Source organism: Lampris incognitus, chromosome 7, assembly GCF_029633865.1.
Source record: "Lampris incognitus isolate fLamInc1 chromosome 7, fLamInc1.hap2, whole genome shotgun sequence".
Taxonomy (NCBI): domain Eukaryota; kingdom Metazoa; phylum Chordata; class Actinopteri; order Lampriformes; family Lampridae; genus Lampris; species Lampris incognitus.
Window position 1 is genome coordinate 61,558,826 of NC_079217.1, and position 22,724 is coordinate 61,581,549.

The 22,724-nt window shown below is 45.6% G+C and overlaps 1 protein-coding gene across 2 annotated transcripts in view; it reads left to right on the forward strand.

Moving 5' to 3' along the window:
• Window positions 1-22,724, forward strand: part of LOC130115453 (spectrin beta chain, non-erythrocytic 4-like) — a 161,919-nt gene that overhangs the window by 111,116 nt on the left and 28,079 nt on the right. For both annotated transcript variants that reach the window (XM_056283117.1, XM_056283118.1), the window contains exons 25-31: window positions 5,917-6,180; window positions 14,422-14,646; window positions 15,600-15,689; window positions 16,369-16,647; window positions 18,939-19,069; window positions 19,586-19,790; window positions 21,936-22,181. In XM_056283117.1, the coding sequence (XP_056139092.1) occupies window positions 5,917-6,180; window positions 14,422-14,646; window positions 15,600-15,689; window positions 16,369-16,647; window positions 18,939-19,069; window positions 19,586-19,790; window positions 21,936-22,181 (1,440 nt within the window). The remainder of the gene's footprint in view (window positions 1-5,916; window positions 6,181-14,421; window positions 14,647-15,599; window positions 15,690-16,368; window positions 16,648-18,938; window positions 19,070-19,585; window positions 19,791-21,935; window positions 22,182-22,724) is intronic.

Here is a 22,724-nt window from a genome sequence, read left to right on the forward strand (position 1 = left end):
AGTACTAGTAATTTTCACAGTTGTGGTATAATAATGTTTTTGATAGTAGTAGCAGTTGTACTGAGATTGTTGAGGTTTTTAAGCAGATGCTCAATATGTAGATGTAAGTTCATCTTGCTGTTGTTTTACTGTTTGCAAAACATAATTTTGATCAATTTCCAGTGAAGCATTTTGTAACTCTATTTGGCAGAAACTATGTTAATTAATGTAGCAAACTGTCACATATTCATGAATTATGTCAGATTATTGTGATCAGTGACCGAGTTAAAGGTACAATCAGTAAAACAAAAATCTATATTGACCTCTTGTCGGTGACCAGAAGGAATTCCAATAACCTCCACATATTTAGTCTACTCTTGCACAAGTGCCTATTACGACCCCGCTCATCCACGCCCCTTCTCCATGAGCGACCATGACTCACAAATGACACAACTAACGCTAGTAATATCTAACTAAGTCACAAGCTATAAAACACAGAAGTCATGCAGAGATGTCAAGTGAAGAGGTAATAATGTCGTAAAATACTGTACAATATTTTTAACTAATCTTCTACTACTACTACTATCACCACTGCTACTACTACTACCACTACTTTTGGCTGCTCCCGTTAGGGCTCGCCACAGCGGATCATCCGTTTCCATCTCTTCCTGTCCTCTGCATCTTCCTCTGTCACACCAGCCACCTGCATGTCCTCCCTCACCACATCCATAAACCTCCTCTTTGGCCTTCCTCTTCTCCTCTTCCCTGGCAGCTCCATATTCAGCATCCTTCTCCCAGTATACCCAGTATCTCTCCTCCAAACCATCTCAGTCTTGCCTCTCTTGCTTTGTCTCCAAAACTGTCCAACCTGAGCTGTCCCTCTAACATACTCGTTCCTAATCTTGCTCTTCTTCGTCACTCCCAACGAAAATCTTACCGTCTTCAACTCTCTGGGTAATTAATAAAATAACTCTATACTGTAATAATCAACATTCCAACCAAACGAAATAATAGCCGAGAACGTGAAGGGAGGGGGGACAACTATTTCCAACCACGCTGGTACATGGTGGTCATTTTTTTGCTATGATTAAGTCAGAACGTTTGATGTGCCTTTAATTTTCAGAAAGTAAGCATCCTGGTTGCGTTTGGCAGATTTTGTTCTATATTTCAACAATAAAGGTGTTATTTCAGCACCCGGGTTGGCAGAGGCAGTTTCTCAGTACCATCTCTGAAGATTCTGAATCTTCCACCAGTGGAATATTTTGTCCTCTCTGAACTGTCGAATATCTCAGAGTATCGAGTCTATACCCACAGGTGAAGCTACAACAAGCCCACACAGCCCTCCCACTCGCCAGAGAGGACGGTGGGTTTCAGTCACTCACTCACTCACTCACTCATCCATCCAGCGTCGTACTTGTGGGCGTTAGCTGCAAACCAGAAACAGGAAATGTTACAGCATAATGAAAACTAATGTAACCTGCCGACAAGGAAGGAAGCCTTACTGGACACTTAACAGCATAGTGTAGGCTACTGTACAGCATGCAGCATTTTTGTGTCTTTCTTTTTTTACACACAAACCCCAATTCCAATGAAGTTGGGACGTTGTGTAAAACGTGAATAAAAACAGAATACAATGATTTGCAAATCCTTTTCCACCTACATTCAATTGAATACACTACAAAGACAAGATATTTAATGTTCAAACTGATCAACTTTATTGTTTTTTTTGTTGCAAATATTCACTCATTTTGAATTTGATGCCTGCAACACGTTCCAAAGAAGCTGGGACGGGGGCTACGAAAGAAGCTGGGACAGGGGCTACAAAAGACTGGGAAAGTTGAGGAATGCTCGAAAAACACCTGTCTGGAACATTCCACAGGTGAACAGGTGAATTGGAAACAGGGGAGTGTCATGATTGGGTATAAAAGGCGCAACCCCAAAAGGCTCAGTCGTTCACAAGCAAGGATGGGGTGAGGTTCACCACTTTGTGAACAATTGCGTGAGCAAATAGTCCAACAGTTTAAGAACAACGTTTCTGAACGTACAACTGCAAGGAATTTAGGGATTTCATCATCTACAGTCCATAATATCATCACAAGATTCAGAGAATCCGGAGAAATCTCTGCACGTAAGTGGCAAGGCCCAAAACCAACACTGAATGCCCGTGACCTTCGATCCCTCAGGCGGCACTGCATTAAAAACCGACATCATTGTGTAAAGGATATGACCACGTGGGCTCAGGAGCACTTGGGAAAACCATCGTCAGTTAACACAGTTGGTCGCTACATCTACAAGTGCAAGTTAAAACTCTACCATGCAAAGCCAAAGCCAGATATCAACACCACCCAGAAACGCCGCCGGCTTCTCTGGCCCGAGCTCATCTGAGATGGACTGATGCAAAGTGGACAAGTGTGCTGTGGTCTCACGAGTCCACATTTCACATTGTTTTTGGAAATCATGGACGTCGTGTCCTCCGGGCTAAAGAGGAAAAGGACCATCCAGATTGTTATCAGAGCAAAGTTCAAAAGCCAGCATGTGTGATGGTATGGGGGGTGTTAGTGCCCATGGCATCATGGGTAACTTGCACATCTGTGAAGGCACCATTAATGCTGAAAGGTACATACAGGTTTTGGAGCAACATATGCTGCCATCCAAGCGACGGCTTTTCCAGGGACGTCCCTGCTTATTTCAGCAAGACAATGCCAAGCCACATTCTGCACATGGTACAACAGCGGGGCTTCGTAGTAAAAGAGTGCGGGTACTGGACTGGCCTGCCTGCAGTCCAGACCTGTCTCCCATTGAAAATGTGTGGCGCATTATGAAGCGCAAAATACGACAACGGAGACCCTGGACTGTTGAGCAACTGAAGTCGTACATCAAGCAAGAATGGGAAAGAATTCCACCTACAAAGCTTCAACAATTAGTGTCCTCAGTTCCCAAACGCTTATTGAGCGTTGTTAAAAGGAAAGGTGGTGTAACACAGTGGTGAACATGCCCCTGTCCCAGCTTCTTTGGAACGTGTTGAAGGCATCGAATTCAAAATGAGTGAATATTTGCAACAAAACAATAAAGTTTATCACTTTGAACATTAAATATCTTGTCTTTGTAGTGTATTCAACTGAATATAGATTGAAAAGGATTTGCAAATCATTGTATTCTGTTTTTATTTACGTTTTACACAACGTCCCAACTTGATTGGAATTGGGGTTTGTATAATTAATGGTTTTGTACTACATCTACATGCTGTTATTTTGTGTTTGTGTGTGTGTGTGGTGAGGTTTTAAACATGGTAGTGAAGGATGACTGGAAAGAGCGTTTAGAGAGAGAGAAACTGGATGTACGCAGACCTCAAGCTGTGTTCCGAAACAAGGTGACATGTCGCTAAGTTGCCAGTGTTAACAGCTCGTAGGCGTGTCCCTCTGTATGTTTTTTTATGCGGCGTTCCATTCAAAGTCCGAGGCCTGAATTTCCCAGTTGGAATTTCCAGTTTCCGTCCTCCAAGTGTTCCAGGTGCATGATGCCAAGCGTAAACCAAAAACATGGCTGAGCGTCACAAACTGGTTTTTTTACTGGCAAGAGTATAAGCAATTGAATTTTCAGCAGTGCGGCCTCCTTGCATATACAGGAGTAACATTTGTACAGAGGTAACTTTCAGAGATTGTTTACCATATCCAGCTACTTAATGACACTGTCTACATATTTTGACATCAATTTACATGCAGAACAGGTTTTACTATATTTATTATTGTAATTAAATACAGGCAGATATACTTACATCACCTTAGTTGATGGTTTACCATTAACACTGTGCACCTCCATGGGTGCTGCCATTGTTGTGTGACATCAGACAACTGCTTCTCCATGCAGTCTGGGTAGATGGATTTGCCCTGACCTTGAGCGGTGTTCCATTGGGCTTTTTCTAGTAATCTCGATTGCCGAGTTTTCTGGAACGCAGCATTAGCTTCCTCCAAATAGCTCTGATGTATTTACAACATTTTAGCTAATAGCTAAATGTGTAATCCATCAATTCACATCTACTGTGTCAATACAGTTATTGTTCGAATCAGCTATTCCATGTTTTATTAAATGAGCAAAATAATTAATTGGCAGATCATCAAATTAGGATTATCATGCAAGTAACAGGCAGTAGTTTGTAAAGATAGGTGAACGTAAATCGTTATGCATGGCTATTACTTGTGGTGTACCCCAGGGGTCGGTTTTGGGTCCAAAACTGTTCATTCTGTTCGATCTATGCAAGATCTCAAAAATATTGAAATTTGTTTTATTTGCACAAAGACACAGACACACACACACACACTCACACAGTCTCTCCATGCACATGCATGCATACGCTTTCTTTTTTTGTTGCACTTTCACTCAAATAGGGTCCCACACAAACAAACATACAGAGATGCTGTCTCTTTGTTCTCTCGCTCTTGCCCATACGACACTCTCCAACGTGTACACACACACACACACACACACACACACACACACACACACACACACACACACACACACACACACGGCATCTGACAGAGGCTGAATTACAATTGGATAGGGGTCGGTTTCTGTGGGGGAGGGGCAGCAACATAGGAGGGAGGAGGTGTATGTGAGGAATGGGAGGGGTTGGGGAGGCAGAATGGGACAGTGTACAGAAGGGGGGAGAGATACGGAAAGAAAAAGAGGGGTGAAGAAAGAGAGAGGGGGTGGGGAAAGGAGCGAGTGTTGGAATATGGAGAGCTTTAATCTCTTCACACACTCATGCAAACGTGCACACAAACACCAGCGGCAGCACTTCCTAATCCGGCGCTCCGGCGTCTGATCGTGTCGGCCAGAACGTTGCTCTGCCATGAGACCGAGTTTTGCTTCAGCTGAGGAACAGCAGTTGGGTTGAAATTGAAAGATGAAAACATGATATATTTCAAGACTTGGCTGGCTCTTCAGCTTGTGATTTAGCTTACAAGAATTTAACCCCCTTTTCTATTTTTTTCAGCAATATCTTTATTAATATTTTGAAATTATTTCCAACAACAAAGAAACAAATGAGTTCTCATCCAGCAAGAGAGATATCAAAAGACAAATAGGTTATTGTCCAACATTAACATCAGGCCTTCCCTTACATGTCAGACATTTGGAAGGTAATAACAGAATGCAAGGGACAATAAAAAAAAACTAAATAAAAAAAGTAAAATTTTGAATGTCGCACCTTTCCCTTCCCCATTGGACGTTGTGCACGTGATGTGCATGACGATGCAGTAAATGGTATGTCCTTTCCAGAGGAGCTTTATTGACAGCTGATCATTACTTATGCCATGAAACAGGCCTGTACTGTCTCATAAAGAATTTACTTGACTCACTGGATTTTATATATATATATAAAATATTGCTTAAGTCATTGTTGCTATTACTGTGGTCATAATTACTAGTATTAGTATTACTAAAGTTAATTATAATCACCAACTTCTAAGGATGATTAATTTTCTGATATATAAGTAATATGATTAGTAATCATATTAGCAATGATAACCACTTACTATTATTATTATTATTATAACTATTATTACTATAATTATTGTTAGTAGTAGAGTAGTACTAGAATAATAATCAGAATCTGATTCTGATTACTAGTATTAGTATTACTAAGGATAATTATAATCACCAACCTCTAATGTTTATTATTTTTGCTGATATATGATAAGGAATATGATTAGTAATCATATTAGTAATGATAACTGCTTACTATTATTACTCTTATCATTATTATTATTATTGTTACTATGATTATTGTTAGTAGAAGAGTAGTAGTAGAATAATAATAAAAATAGAAGTAGTATTATTCTTGTTGTTAGTCATCATTATTAGTAAACACCATCATGATTATTATAAATATTTTTACTAATTTGGCTCTTTTTTGCATCCCCCCCCCCCATCCAGGAGGGCCAGCAGCTTATCCAGGAGAAGCCGGAGCTGAGCCCGGTGGTGCGGAAGAAACTCGGGGAGATCCGGGAGTGCTGGCAGGACCTGGAGAGCACCACGCAGGCCAAGGCCCGCCAGCTCTTTGAGGCCAACAAGGCCGATCTGCTGGTCCAGAGTTACGCCAGCCTGGACCAGAGGCTGGACCAGCTGGTTGGGCAGCTGGCCTTCGTGGACCAGGGACAGGACCTGACGTCCATCAACAAGCAGCTGAAGAAGCTACAGGTGCCCCTGCTGTCATAAACATGACTAGTTATTTTGACTCTGCATGAGAGGCTTTGCCGTTGAGTGTGCGTGAAAATGCATTTTGTTGGGCATCCGGTGCAAAGCCAGAAGCAAATATCCAGTTGTGAATGAATGAATGAATGAAATATGAAGTTAAGGGCTCCTGTGTGTTTTATAACTGTTACTCATGCAGGCTAGATAGAGCAAGCACATATGCAACGTTTTCACGCAGCATTTTCATTCCTGACCGGCCGGCTTTGCTTCCATATAGTCTTTTCTCCATCATGGTGCTGAGGCTGCAGTATGGCTGCTAGTCACCACGCCGTGCCAGCAAGCAGCAGTGTGCATGGTTATCGTTTGTATTTTCATCAGCGTTGGAGCTTCAGGACCAAGAAGTTCCACAAAAAAAACAAATGACGCCATGCAATAGTGTGTGTTCACGTAATGCACATGGGACACTGGCGTTGTTGACATCTGGTCAGTCAACGCCAGTGTTGCTGCATTCCCCAATGACCATGACACAGATTCATACATTTTTATTCGGTTTTTGGATTGAAAAAGACAGCTGCTTGTCGTGATTTGGGCCTGCACTGTAGGATCAGGGCAGGATGTGATAACAACGCTGTAGGATCGGGGCAGGATGTAGTAATAACCCTGTAGGATATCAGCGCCATAACAGATGTGGCGTCACCATATGTGACGAGACTGTAAAACCAGTCATTAAATACTGAAATCATTAAGCCCCGCCCACTGGCAGGGTTTGGCTGCATTCAGCACAGTTATCAAACGTTGACGAAAACCCAGAAATGGGCCCAGTTTGGAGCCATGCCACACCAAATTGTGCACTGCTAGAAGTGTCATTGGGTTTTTCCCGCGTTCAGAACCGTTCGGCCTCGATGAGGAAACACATTAAAACCATAGAGCTCCCCTGTAAAACCCTTCTAGCTCAGCCGTCAGTTCTGGAAAGCTTGTTAAAAATTCACTTTGGGGGCATCTGGGTAGCTTAGCAGTCTACCAACACAGGGATCGCCGGTTCAAATCCCCGTGTTGCCTCCGGCTTGGTCGGGTGTCCCTACAGACACAGTTGGCTGTGTCTGCGGGTGGGAAGCCGGATGTGGGTATGTGTCTTGGTCGCTGCACTAGCGCCTCCTCTGGTTGGTCAGGGAGTCTGTTTAGGGGGGGGGGGGACTGGGAGGAATAGCGCGATCCTCCCACGTGCTACCTCCCCCTGGTGAAACTCCTCACTGTCAGGTGAAAAGAAGCGGCTGGCGACTCCACATGTATGGGAGAGACATGTGGTAGTCTGCAGCCCTCCCCGGATCAGCAGAGGGGATGGAGCAGAGACCGGGACAGCTCACAAAATAGGGTAGTTGGCCAAGTACAGTCAGTTGGGGAGAAAAAGGGGAAGAATTAAAAAAAACAAAATTTGCTTTAGATCCAGATGGAACGAGATGATCTACTGATACGTCACATTTCCCAAGTAATTCTTTCCATGACATTTGGCTGAAGCATAAAGGCCTTTCATGTCAGTTTGTCAGTACCCCTGGATGTCCTGGTCTCATGTCAGTTTGTCAGTACCCCAAGATGCCCTGGTCTCATGTCAGTTTGTCAGTATCCCAAGATGCCCTGGTCTCGTGTCAGTTTGTCAGTATCTCAAGACGTCCTGGTCTCATGTCAGTTTGTCAGTACCCCAAGACGTCCTGGTCTCATGTCAGTTTGTCAGTACCCCAAGACATCCTGGTCTCTTGTCAGTTTGTCAGTACCCCTAGACGTCCTGGTCTTTTGTCAGTTTGTCAGTATCTCAAGACGTCCTGGTCTCATGTCAGTTTGTCAGTACCCCAAGACATCCTGGTCTCATGTCAGTTTGTCAGTACCCCAAGACATCCTGGTCTCTTGTCAGTTTGTCAGTACCCCAAGACGTCCTGGTCTCATGTCAGTTTGTCAGTACCCCTAGACGTCCTGGTCTCTTGTCAGTTTGTCAGTACCCCTAGACGTCCTGGTCTCTTGTCAGTTTGTCAGTATCTCAAGACGTCCTGGTCTCATGTCAGTTTGTCAGTACCCCAAGACATCCTGGTCTTTTGTCAGTTTGTCAGTACCCCAAGACATCCTGGTCTTTTGTCAGTTTGTCAGTACCCCAAGATGTCCTGGTCTCTTGTTAGTTTGTCAGTACCCCAAGACGTCCTGGTCTCATGTCAGTTTGTCAGTACCCGTAGACGTCCTGGTCTCTTGTCAGTTTGTCAGTACCCCAAGACATTAACGCTTGAGCCACAGCGTCGTGTTCGAGCATCGCCAGCCACATTTCCCATTTGTTTGACGCACTTCGCTTTCAGCGTTTCGTTCATCTGGAGAGAAGTGCGGTGTGTGCCAGGCATGCAGTTCTGTTTTCATAATTGAATTGTTTTATTTGTGTAAGTGGTTTTTGTGTTGGTTTTTTTCAGAACACGGTCAGCCATTCTGCACTACTGCCATTGCCTTTAAGCTTTAACTGAACGGTTTTATTCCAAAATGCTCTATATGTCTTTAAACACTACAGTTGGTATTTATATTGTGTATGTTTGTATATGTGAGTGTCAGTGTGTGTGTGTGTGTGTGTGTATATATGTATAGGTGTATATGTATGTGTATATATATATGTAAATTATGTATATCGAGAGAGAGATAATGTTGAAAAATGTGATTGTTTCCTTTTATAATATAAATTTATTTCTAGTTTTTCCCCTTATCCCACCCAATTAACCCAATGGCATATGGCCGGAGCTCTTGTGGAATAACTCCCCTGGCTCTCGTTTCCACAGGAAGGACATAGTCGTAACACCAGCTTCCTTCAAACTCGTGTCGTCTGCTCTCGCTGTTTTACACGCTGAAGCCTCTCATGGGTTGCATCACCTTCAGGCCGCGAAGGAGGCGTAGGGAGAATGCTTTCAGTTGCTTGGCTGCAGGCGCCCGGGTGGGCCAGAGGGGTCGCTGGAGAACGACGAGTTCCTGAACACTACACCGATCTACACCCACTATCCCTCGGTTAAGGGTGGCCTAATGAAGGCCTTACCCCGTGGACGCTCTGGCCGTGACCGGTTACGGCAAGTCTGGGATACGAACCTCCCAACCACATGACGAGCGGAAAGCAAGAACAGCAGTTTATTCCGCTCAGCCATCAGAGCGGCCTAAAAGAATATAAATTGATGGAGGTTTCCCCCCCCCTTTTTTTCCCCCAATTGTATCCGGCCAATTATTTATTTTCTTTTCTTTTTTCCAATTTTGCTCCCCAATTGAATCTGGCTAATTACCCCGCTCTTTTTGAGCCATCCCGGTTGCCGCTCCACCCCCTCTCTGCCGATCCGGGGGGGCACCCTGACTGACCAGAGGAGGCGCTAGTGCAGCGACCAGGACAAATACCCACATCTGACTTCCCGCCTGCAGACACGGCCAATTGTGTCTGTAGGGACGCCCGGCCCAGCCGGAGGTAACACTGAGATTTGAACCGCCGACCCCCGTGTTGGTAAGCGAGGGAATAGACCGCTACGCTACCCGGGCGCCCATATCCGGCCAATTACCCCACTCTTCCGAGCCGGCCCGCTCACTGCTCCACCCCCTCTGCCGATCCGGAGATGGCTGCAGACTACCACGTGCCTCCTCCGATACATGTGGAGTCGCCAGCCGCTTCTTTTCACCTGACAGTGAGGAGTTTCACCAGGGGGACGTAGCGCGTGGGAGGAGCACGCTATTCCCCCCAGTTCCCCCTCCCCCCTGAACAGGCGCCCCAACTGACCAGAGGAGGCGCTAGTGCAGCGACCAGAAGACATACCCGCATCCGGCTTCCCACCCGCAGACATGGCCAATTGTGTCTGTAGGGATGCCCGGCCAAGCCAGAGGCAACACGGGGATTCGAACCAGAGATCCCTGTGTTGGTAGGCAACGGTATTGACCGCCACGCCACCCAGACGCCCAGTTGATGAGTTTTAATGAAAATAATTCATTTCAAATCGATTATGGGCTTTGATTTCATCACAGTGTGTATTGTATTACGGAAGGCGGCACACTATTGAAATTGCGTAAATCAGCTTTTGGAATGAAACCGTTTTCCTCAGCCAGCGGAGAGCCGGGGGCCAAGCTGGGAGTCCCGCTGCTTTCATTATTGCATCGTTTCACCAGACATCTCTCATTCTCATCTCCCACAGCATGATGCTTGCGCTTCCTTTTGCAGGCCACCATTAGCACACTGCTTTACCACATCATCCTAGCACCAATCCAAAAACTCCATCTCCCAGCATCCATCCTGGCAAAGGGGTACAGTAACTTACACTTCACTACGCGTCTCTCATGTCTGTCCACTGTTGTCTCTTCAACCGTTTTAATTTCCCCTTTCCTTTCTTTTCTCCCGTCCTTCCCCGTTTACTCCTCTTCATCTGAGCTTCCCTGTCTACCGATGGACTGAAAGTACTGTTTATGGCCAGCCCTGTTGTATACCGTTCTGAAAAACTCGCATCGTAGTCATCTTTTATGAGAGCTCTGCAGACGAGCAGACAGAGAGTTGCCATTACTGACAACACATATTTGATGGAAGGCCTGGTATGACATCATTTTGCCCTGTTTGTGTCTATATGTGAGACAAAATTAATTTTAATTATAACTGACAGCTAAATTAATTTCCTATTAAGTGCATGCACAGTACAGCTTACTGGCACGCTTTTCTTCTAGGCTCTTTCAGCGCCTGTTAGCGTTGGCTAGCTGTTAGCATTAATTATCATGTTGCACTGTGTCGACAGCATTGACAGCCAAACATGTCTGACTCAACACTGCTAATATTGCCACATGCAGACGGAAAACGACAACAACAACCACGACGGTCATGCTTTATAATGAGTAAATCGTCATTAATAAACAAGGGGGATTATAAACTCTGATAACATGCTTGTTTCATATGTAAATATGGGCGTGACCATTAACTAGAGTTACAGTGGTCATGTGTACTACTCACAGAGGATTGGGGAATAGTTGCGATCGCAGCATTGTAAGATGGTGGCAGATGTACTCTTAGCCCCCCTCAGTTCAGGGATGGTCATTTCCTCTTTACATAGATGGCCTCTTTGACTCCCTGTTCAAACCAGCGTTCCTCCCTATCAAGGATGTGCACATCCTCATCCTTGGCGTGACTTATAAATCAGGGAAACTAAACCAAGAGGATGACACAGCACAGAGGAGCTAACATCTCAAGGCCAGGACTCCACAGTCTACACCATCTACAGGCCAGGACTCCACAGTCTACACCATCTACAGGCCAGGACTCCACAGTCTACACCATCTACAGGCCAGGACTCCACAGTCTACACTCCCCTACAGGCCAGTGACCACTCTTTCAGGGAAGAGGATGTGATCATCCTTGATAGGGAGGAGTGCTGGTTTGAATGGGGAGTCTAGACAGTGTAGTTTGATAAGTGCTATTAGGAAGAGGTTAAGTTGTGTAAAAACAGGAAGAAGACACTAGATACAATATTCCAAAGCGTGTACCACATAAGGCTGAGTCCTTACCACAGTGGCCTGGGTTTGAATCCAGCTCGGGCCCTTCAGGGGTGGTTCGGTGGCACACTGGTTAGCGCAGTCGCCTCACAGCAAGAAGGTCCCCGGTTCGAGCCCCGGGGTAGTCCAACCTTGGGGGTCGTCCCAGGTCATCCTCTGTGTGGGGTTTGCATGTTCTCCCCGTGTCTGCGTGAGTTTCCTCCGGGTGCTCCGGTTTCCTCCCACAGTCCAAAGACATGTAGGTCAGGTGAATCAGCCGCACTAAATTGTCCCTAGGTGTGAATGTGTCGGCCCTGTGATGGCCTGGCGGCCCAGTGACTGCTGGGATAGGCTCCAGCATCCCATGACCCCAGTTGGGATAAGCAGCTTGTATAATGGATGGATATTGATAAGGCAGTTACTAAGATTTCAAGCCATCTGTTAAATTTAAGAAGTGTGTTGTAAGCGCTTATACGTGCCCTATCACTCGTTTGTTAATCACTTTACAGCTGCCCATTATAAAGCGTTTCCAGATGGTTTCTTTTTTTTTTCCTTTTGGGAGTCCTGCAGGAGTGCGTTAGTGTGCCCTCAGTGGTACATCTTTCTGTCTCAGTTCAGTCTCCCTACCGGTGTTGTGTTAAGCTCTGGACTGCTGATGGAGAGAATTAGCAAGCAGCAAGAAACTGAACTGACCATAAAGAAACGGGACGGGGGATTTTGTGGCTGTCGAAAAGCTTTTTAAGGCAGTCAGTGGATTTTTTTTTTCCAGAGTAGATGAATGTGGAAGAACATGTCAATCCAGAGGGGAGCATCTGTCCTCATTCTGCCTCCCACCTCATGTCTCTCTGCTGGCTGTGAGGCGGTTGCTTTTCATACGTGTTGCCATGTGCTGTGTTCAGTTTGCTCGGCGTATCTGTAACGAAACTGTTAAACAAGCCCTGTTAGGAACTGTGACATAAATGTTAATACCAAAATAATAATAACCACAACAGCACATCACTATTAATTGGAATAATGATAATATCAACAATAATGCAGCTACTACCGCCACTCTTACTACTACTATTATTAAGAAGAAGAAGAAGAAGGATCCTGTTTCATTTTATTTTAGAATATTTTATCCATCCATCCAGTATCCGATCCATTATCCTGCTCTCAGGGTTGCGGGGATGCTAAAGCCTATCCCAGCAGCCATTGGGTGGCAGGTGGGGAGACACCCTGGACAGACTGCCAGGCCATCACACACGCCCCCCCCCCCCACATACCTAGGGGCGATTTAGCATGGCCGATTCACCTGACCTACATGTCTTTGGACTGTGAGAGGAAACCCACGCAGACACGGGGAGAACATGCAAACCCCACACAGGATGACCTGGGACGACCCCCAAGGTTGGACTACCCCGGGGCTCGAACCCAGGACCTTTTTGCTGCGAGGCCACCGTGCTAACCACTGAGCCACCGTGCCACCAATGTTTTATATAATTTAATATTAATTAAATATTAATATATTGGTATAAATAAATATATTAATTAGATATATACTACTGCTGCGACGTCCAGCTGCTCCCGTTAGGGGGCGCCACAGCGGATCATCCCTTTCCATCTCTTCCTGTCCTCTGCATCTTCCCCTGTCACACCAGCCACCTGCACGTCCTCCCTCACCACATCCATAAACCTCCTCTTTGGCCTTTAATGATAATGATAATAATAATAATAATTACATTTATACAGCGCTTTTCAAGACAGCCAAAGCGCTTCACATTGAAGGGGGTAACACTTCAGCCACCACCAGTGTGTCTCTTTTTCTTGTCCTTGGCAACTCCGTCGTCAGCATCCTTCCCCCAATATACCCAGCATCTCGCCTCCACACATGTCCAAACATCTCAGTCTTGCCTCTCTAGCTATATTAACTAAATATATAAAGATAAAATATATTTTAATATTTTGGGGGGGCGGTTTTAAATTAGTTTTATTATTCATTATTAAGAATCCTGTTTAGGTTGATACATAGGTAGATACGTGCATACATACAGATAGATGGATGACTGGACAATAGATAGATAGATGGATGGATAGATAGATAGATAGATAGATAGATAGATAGATAGATAGATAGATAGATAGATAGATACGTAGATAGATAGATAGATACGTAGATAGATAGATAGATACGTAGATAGATAGATAGATAGATAGATAGATAGATAGCTAGATAGCTAGATAGATAGATAGATAGATAGATAGATAGATAGATAGATAGATAGATAGATAGATAGATATTTTCATACAGCACCACTTCAAAACAGAGTTCACAAAGAGCTCAACAAAAAGCTACAGAAAAAGGGACATAAGAATTTAAAAAAAAATAAGAGCCAGATTTAAAAGAATAGCAGCTAAAATTAAGGGAACAATTTAAATAGACGAGTTCCAGCTCTGAACTTCCTCCTCATGTGAAATAGTCGCATGCCTGCTGATGTAAAATCCTCTTGATTCCATCAGTGTTGAAGTCTGGCCAAAAACAACAAGCCGCTCCCATTACCTTCTTTTTCCTCGTCATCCCATCTTTTTTTCTCTCTTCCGCCACAACCGTTCACTCCATCCTTGACCTGAATGTACCTCCCATGCTCCCCCCCCCCATATCTCTCTCTCTCACTCTGTCTGCCCATGCTCAGTTCGACTCTTAACCCTCTCATCCTTCCTTCCTCTCTCCCTCCCCCTTACCCCCTGCTGTGCACCTCCTCCCCCCAGACAATGGAGTCCCAGATGGAGCAGTGGTACAAGGAGGTGGGGGAGCTCCAGGTGCAGGCAGCCTCCATGCCCCAGCAGGCGCAGATTAAGGAAACGGTTGCCGAGCGACAAGTGGCTGTAGAGTCCAGGATGGTGCGCCTGATCGAGCCCCTGAAGGAGAGGCGACGCATCCTGCTGGCCTCGAAAGAAGTGCACCAAGTGGGGCGGGACCTGGAGGACGAGATTGTGAGTAGAGCAAGGCCCAGTCCGTCCTATGTTTGTGTTTCCGTGTTTTCTGATAAAACGGCTTCCTGCTGTTTCCAGTGAATCAAATGTCGTTTAGAAATACAACAAGGTGCACATAGATGCATGATACGCACAGACACACTCGTATGCACACACTGATGCGAAACACTGGTAAAATGGCAGGTTTTTGTGATGTAAAAAAAAAAATGAAACCAAGATAAATCATGTCAAAACTTGACATGTTAGTTTTCGGCCTTACTGCTTACGTGCAGAGATTTCTCCGGATTCTCTGAATCTTGTGATGATATTATGGACTGTAGATGAGGAAATCCCTAAATTCCTTGCAACTGTACGTTGAGAAACGCTGTTCTTAAACTGTTGGACTATTTGCTCACGCAGTTGTTCACAAAGTGGTGAACCTCGCCCCATCCTTGCTTGTGAACGATTGAGCCTTTCGGGGATGCTCCTTTTATACCCAATCAGGACACTCGCCTGTTTCCAGTTAACCTGTTCACCTGTGGAATGTTCCAGACAGGTGTTTGTTGAGCATTCCTCAGCTTTCCCAGTCTTTTGTAGCCCCTGTCCCAGCTTCTTTGGAACGTGTTGCAGGCATCAAATTCAAAATGAGTGAACATTTGCAACAAAAAAAAAGTTTATCAGTTTGAACATTAAATATCTTGTCTTTGTAGTGTATTCAATTGAATATAGGTGGAAAAGGATTTGCAAATCATTGTATTCTGTTTTTATTCGCGTTTTACACAACGTCCCAACTTCATTGGAACTGGGATTTGTATATTATCATTCCCCAATGCCTTCAGGTCAGCCCCCCCCCCCACACACACACACACACAGAGACAACACCACCCACCATCTTTTGGCTGATTTAAGTGGGTTTATAGAATGAGGGAATTAAACATTGACACTGTCTTGTGGTTTGTTTTTGTTTTTTGCAGTTGTGGGTCCAGGAGCGCCTCCCTATGGCTACTAGTCAGGAGCATGGTTCCAGCCTGCAGGCGGTCCAGCAGCTTATGAAGAAGAACCAGGTGGGAAAGGAGGACCGCTGTAAAAACTGTCATTGACCGACTAGTGATTTAGTTTATGGTTGCGGGTTATTAAACTGTAGTGGGTCTGAAGACCGACAACATGAGACCTCAAGTCCCCGAAGGCTTTAAAATCACCATAAAGTCCCATTATATTTACAATGTCCATCTTTTGGTCAGTCTTTCTGTCTGTCTGTCTCGCTGTCTTAAAGAAAGACTAAATAGGGGAAAAAGCAACCCTTCATCCATCCCTCCTTTCTACTTTTTACATACAGTGGGAATCGCTTATCGTGATCATATCTGTACAGGCTGATTACAAAAAGTGCTTTTAAGTGATTGATTGTTCACTTTATGCAAAGTTAAACTTTTTACTATTCATTTTTTATGACCAGCTAATTGACATATGTACACTTGTAAGTGTAGTGATGTAAAACAGCTAACTTTTCTGTTTTATTGGATTTACTTTACTGAAAGACAGCAGCCTACTGTCGGCTCTTTTACTAATAAAATATCTTCAAACAGGAATATAAAAATAGACTATACTTTACAGTAACATCGCTTAACATTGCTGGGAGTACATTTGTAAAGGGAGGGTTTTGTTTCTGGGATTTTTACTTTTTGTTCTACTTACATAGTCAGACAAACTCTCTAACTCTAACCCTCTGCACGGTCTGTCCCGCAGACCCTCCAGAGAGAGCTGCAGGGCCACAGGGCCAGGATAGAGGACGTGTTGGAGAGGGCCAGCATCATCGCCTCCATCCGTAGCCCCGAGGCGGACTATGTCAGGGCTGGACAGGAGCAGCTGGCCCACCTGTGGGCGCTGCTCTGGGCCGAGACAGAGAGGAGGCAGCTGGTCCTAGACGCTATGTACCAGGCCCAGCAGTACTACTTCGACATGGCTGAGGTGGAGGCCTGGCTCAGCGAGCAGGAGCTACACATGATGAACGAGGAGATGGGCAAGGTGAGCGTGTGTGTGTGTGTGTGTGTGTACACCAGGTTTTGTTCCCTATTGGGATATAAAAACCTGACACCACGTACCTTATGGAGACATTTTATGGGTTCCCATGAGGGAAAGGGTCTATTCTAGGTCTTGATGCATGCTCAATAATCCAGGTAAGGACATCCCAGAAAGTTGAATCAGTTCATCTGCACACAACGTTTGGTGGGAGAAACGTTTCGTCACTCATCTAAGTGACTAAGGTGAAGGACATCATTATGGATCATGATGGACATCATCACTGGCGGCCTGTCCAGGGTGTCTCCCGCCTGCCACCCAGTAACTGCTGGGATAGGCTCCAGCATCTTGCAACCCTAAGGGCAAGATAAGGGTTTGGATAATGGATGGACGGGTGGACGTCATTGTGGAGGCGGATGAAACAGTGGTCTCTTATGATGTTACATCTCTCTTCACGTGCGTTCCTGTTGATGAAGCAGTGGAGTTAGTCAGTACAAAATTACAGGAAGACCCCACCCTTAGCACTGACCAAGTGTGTCTGTTCCTGAAGCGGTGTCTTCAGTCATTGTACTTCACATTAAGAAATATGGGTGTGGGGCGTCCAGGTGGCGTGGCGGTCTATTCCATTGCCTACCAACACGGGGATCGCTGGTTCAAATCCCCATGTTACCTCCGCCTTGTTCGGGTGTCCCTACAGACACAATTGGCCGTGTCTGCATGTGGGAAGCCGGATGTGGTATGTGTCCTGGTCGCTGCACAAGCACCTCCTCTGGTCGTTCAGGGCGCCTGCTGAGGAGGGGGAACTGGGGGGAATAGCGTGATCCTCCCACGTGCTATGTCCCCCTGGCGAAACTCGTCACTGCCAGATGAAAAGAAGCGGCTGGCGACGCCACTTGTATCGGAGGAGGCATGTGGTAGTTTGCAGACCTCCCCGGATCAGCAGAGGGGGTGGAGCAGCGACCGGGACGGCTCGGAAGAGTGGGGTGATTGGCCGGATGCAAAAGGGGAGGAAATCCAAAGAAAATAGTTTTTTTTTAAAGTGTGGTTATCCTAACTGGGCGACTGTCAAAGCCAGGAAGACTTTCAAACAGTGCACCAGCCAATCGAAGACAGGAGAAGGACAACAGCTGCTTCAGCACCAGTGGTGATTCCATATGCGGCGGGAGTTCGGAAAAGCTGAGACGCATATTTTCCAAACACCGCACCTCAGTTGCTTTCAAACCCTAAAATACACTCCGCCAGAAGTTGGTCATCCCCAAGGATCAGGTCCACTGGCACAAACAGAGCAATGTAGGGTATGCTGTTAAGTGCCAGGAGGATTGTACATCAGGGAAACCAAACAGACGCTGGCCAAGAGGACGGCACAAGACAGGAGAGCTAACACGTCAGATCAGGACTCCACAGTCTTCACCATCTACAGGCCAGTGGCCACTCTTTCAGGGATGAGGATGTGACCATCCTTGATAGGGAGGAACGCTGGTTTGAACGGGAAGTCAAAGAGGCCATCTATGTGAAGAGGGAACGACCATCCTTGAACTGGCGGGGAGGGGCTAAGAGTACATCTGTCATATTCTTACAATGCTATGATCGCAACTATTTCCAAATCCTCTGTGAATAGTACACATGGCCATTGAAACTCTAGTTAATGGTCACGCCCATATTTGCATATGAAACTGATCGTTGGTTTCAGTCGTTATGTCACTGTATTGTTTATAAGGGTGGGGATACCTGCAGTCACTGTATTGTTTATAAGGGTGGGGGTACCTGCAGTCACTGTATTGTTTGTAAGGGTGGGGACACCTGCAGTCACTGTATTGTTTATAAGGGTGGGGACACCTGCAGTCACTGTGTTGTTTATAAGGGTGGGGATGCCTGCAGTCGGGTGAGACTGAAGAGGTCACTTAGATGAGTGATGAAACGTTTCTCTCAACAAACACTGTGTCCAGATGAACTGATTCAACTTTCTGGGGTCTATTTTAGGGTGAGGACTTGGGTTTAGGGTTAAGGTTAGAATTAGGGTTAGGTTAAAGTTAGGGTTAAGGACAAGGGAATGAATTTAGTCGATGAGGGGTCCCCACAAGTATAGGGTCATACGTTTTGTGTGTGTGTGTCTCATTTTCTTCGATAGAGAACACTAAGCAGGGTCATCCATTCATCCTAAGTGTCTATTTGGAGTGGAGGAGGACTAAAAGAAACAGAGGAAGAGTGGGGGAGACACAGGAAAGCAGTGTGCTTGTAGGGGGTCACAGATGGGACCGAGTGTGTTTTGTCTCAGTCTTTTTACCTGGCCCTGACAGGATGAACCAAGCACGCTCCAGCTGCTGAAGAAGCACCTGGTGCTGGAGCAGGCCATCGAGGACTACGCCGAAACCATCGGCCTGCTGTCACAGCAGTGTCGGCAGCTGCTGGAGATGGGACATCCGGACTGGTGAGCTCCCACTTCACACAGATACCACACGGGCGTATAACACATTCATACACACATTCACACTTACCAATAGATGTATATGTATACAATCATACAGCACACACTAACACACTGGGGCCTCATGTATCAATCGTTACTATGGGCAAATTTGTGCGTACACACCCACGGGATTTTTTAGCCCTGAAGTTTGTCTCAGAGATCAGTGTAGTGCCTGGACAACCCCTGAATTTACACACCGATTGGCTAATACTGATGTCTTTGCAGGCCTGGGTGAGTCCTCGTTGCAAGAGGTAGACAATAGATGTTAGGAGGAAGGAATTACAAATAACCATCATGCTTTGCTACTGACTGTCAGACAATCTAAAAAATTCCATGGGTGTGTACGAACAAATTTGCCCATAGTAACGATTGATACAGGAGGCCCCAGTTCCATACTGGAGTACTATAACCCCCCCCCCCCCCCCCCCCAAGTCCTTCTCTCCCAAACATGAGCTCTCTTTCAACCCCCCACCCCAGCGAGCAGATCAGCAAGCGTCAGTCGCAGATCGACCGTCTGTACGTGTCTCTGAAGGACCTGGTGGAGGAGAGGAAGAGCCGTCTGGAGCAGCAGTACTGGCTCTACCAGCTCAACAGGGAGGTGGATGAGTTGGAGCAGTGGATCGCCCAGAGGGAGGTGGTGGCCAGTTCACCAGAACTGGGCCAGGACTTTGAGCACGTCACGGTAAGCTGCAGATGGATATACAGCGTGGAGACACTTTTTTCTTCTTCTTTTTCTTTTTAATGGTACATCACTTTTATGCATATGAAGTGGGCCTCTGTGGATAGTTGTCCAGGAATATGGGAGAAGTGATTAAATCATGATTTTTGACATTACCTCTGTCTATATATCACCTATGTTTTAGGGGTAATGCTCCATTAGCAGTCATAATACTGAGCAGTATTCTATATGTCCCTGAAACGCCTCCAAAATGGTGTTCACTGGTGACGTCACTGGCAACCAGGGCTTTGCGATATGACGATATACTATATCGTGATATGAGAATTTGGTCATGTCGCACAGCCCTACTGGCAACTATTCCGTGAATGTGAAAACTTACTTCCTGGTTCACCAATAGGCTGCATTGTTAAGAAAATGCAAACAACACAACATTATAACACTGTATGTAGTATTTTCTTACAGTAGTACGTGTAGTACATTTTTTCATACAATGTAGTCTATTTGCGAACCAGGAATTAGATTTTCACATTCACGGATTGTCTGCCAGCGACGAGCACACTGCTCAGTATTATGGCTGATAATGGAGCATTGTCCCCACAACGTATAGATTATATACTATGTGTGTTATCCCTACAGCATATATACTATACAGAGATCATGTTGAAAATACTGAGAGAGAAGTGTCTACATTCATACCAGGGCTGTGCAATCCATTGTGTATATTCATAGACTGCTATTTTATCTAGCATAACTAGTAATTTTAGACTATTTCAGCAATACTGAAGCTTTTTTTTGCAGGGTGTCTGTTGTAGTGCAAATTACTCCTTTTAAAATCTAAACATGATTTGTGATCCGCCTGCCTTTCAGCTCTCCTACTGTCTGCACATAGGGATGCCTTTCACTGCACCAAGAGCTCTTGACTGATTGTGTTGCTGTCAGTTTTGCCATTATAATACCTTTGCTTATTTGCTGACGTAAATTTTAGTGGGCTTTGAGGCTGCATTAAAAAAAAACGGCTAATGTTATCCAGCGTAGCGTTATTTAATGGCCCTTCTTCTGTGAGCGTCCCTACCAGCTCTTCCTTCCACCTACGTACTACGTCCTGTGCTGTCATGACAGTGTCAGTAGCTGACCTGACATTCTTAAAAAGATAAAAACACAAGTACTGGAAGGAGTGAAAATAATAAAGTCCCGTCCCATTTTCGCCCAGTTCCCGTTGATGAGAAATCAAATCGATCTGACGTGCTCCAAGCAACACAAGCTGGCGTCGTCACTCTTGAGGAGGTCCTTTTGAGAAAGACCCAAATAAAAACTGTATTCTCTACCAGTCTTCTATTGAAAGTCTTAACTGTTTCCTCTGTGTCGGTTTAACGGGTCGACTGTGAAGGACAGGGACAGACTAAACAGTATGGTTCAGGATAATGGGAGTCCAGCAGAGAGACCTGTGCTCCCTCTGGGAGAAACATGTGGCCCAGAAAGCAAGCGGAATTGTTAGCCAGTCTGATCTGACCCACGTCCTGTCCAGTGGAGTCACTGTAATGCCCTCAGGCCGGCGCTATAAAGCGCCCCCTAGGTAAACGAATCGCTCTTCTAGGTCCTTCATTCCTCCTGCTATCCGGCTGTTAAATGCTGAGAGTAGTCATTTAAAATAAATGCTCTTATTGTTTTAGACCACAATAGTTGGTTTAGACCTTGTCTGTGTTCCACACGGCTTGTGGGCCTGTACGTTCACTGACTGTAGTGGGGGAATGTAACGTGCAATGCATCCTAGGATGCGTCATTTATTTATTTATTTGAACTTATATGACTTTTTACCCTTCGCCTGGTCCTCGTGTGAGTCTGCATGCATGGCCAAGCGAGGGCGACAGTGTGCATCGCTTGCCCATGTACTGATCTGTCTGTTGTCTCTGACATACCGATGATTGCTACTTGTCTATGAGTTTGTGTATGGTCTGGGTATATTGTAAAACGGAATTGCCCTTCTGGGGTAAATATAAAGTTGTCTGAATCTGAATCTTTTCTCCTTTTTCCTACTCTCTGAACCCAAACTCCCCCTTCTCCCTCCCTCGGTCTCCCCGCTTACGTTCCCCTTCCCCACCGCCCCTCCGGCTCCCTTCCTTCCATCCTTCCTTCCTGCTCCCTGTGCAGGTGCTGCAGGAGAAATTCACAGAGTTTGCCTCAGAGACGGGCAGCGTGGGTCAGGAGCGGGTGACTGCCGTCAACCAGATGGTCGATGAGCTGATCGATTACGGCCACGCTGAGGCCGCCACCATTGCTGAGTGGAAGGACGGTGTGAACGAGGCCTGGGCGGACCTGCTGGAACTGATGGAGACCAGGGCTCAGATGTTGGCTGCCTCACACCAGCTACACAAATTCTTCTCCGACTGCAGAGAGGTTCGTTATAAAGATCAATTAAAGATTCGGTTAAAGGGAAATTTCACCGTTTTACAAATTTATCTGGATGTATATCGGTCCTCAGTAATACTCACTATAGGATGGCAGCATTGCTTTCTAGTCACTCTGTGTCTGCAGGGAAACACTGTGGATAGGTCCAAAATTTCCCCGCCAATGACATCATCAGTTGGGAATCAAGGTAACAAATAGCTTGTGATGTCATTAGATTGAAATCCCCGTCACACCTCAGTGGAGAGGGCACAAGAACAAAGCAGGGGCAGGAGGCCAACTTCAGTCAGGAAATGTTGGTGATAATACGCTACAGAATCCTTCAATTAGACTGTTAATTTTAAAAACTAAAACACAAAAAAGTGGCACCCGGGTGGCATGGCAGTCTATTCTGTTGCCTACCAACACAGGGGTCGGCGGCTCGAATCCCCGTGTTACCTCTGGCTTGGTTGGGCGCCCCTACAGACACAATTGGCTGTGTCTGCATAGGAAGCTGGATGTAGGTATGTGTCCTGGTCGTTACACTAGCGCCTC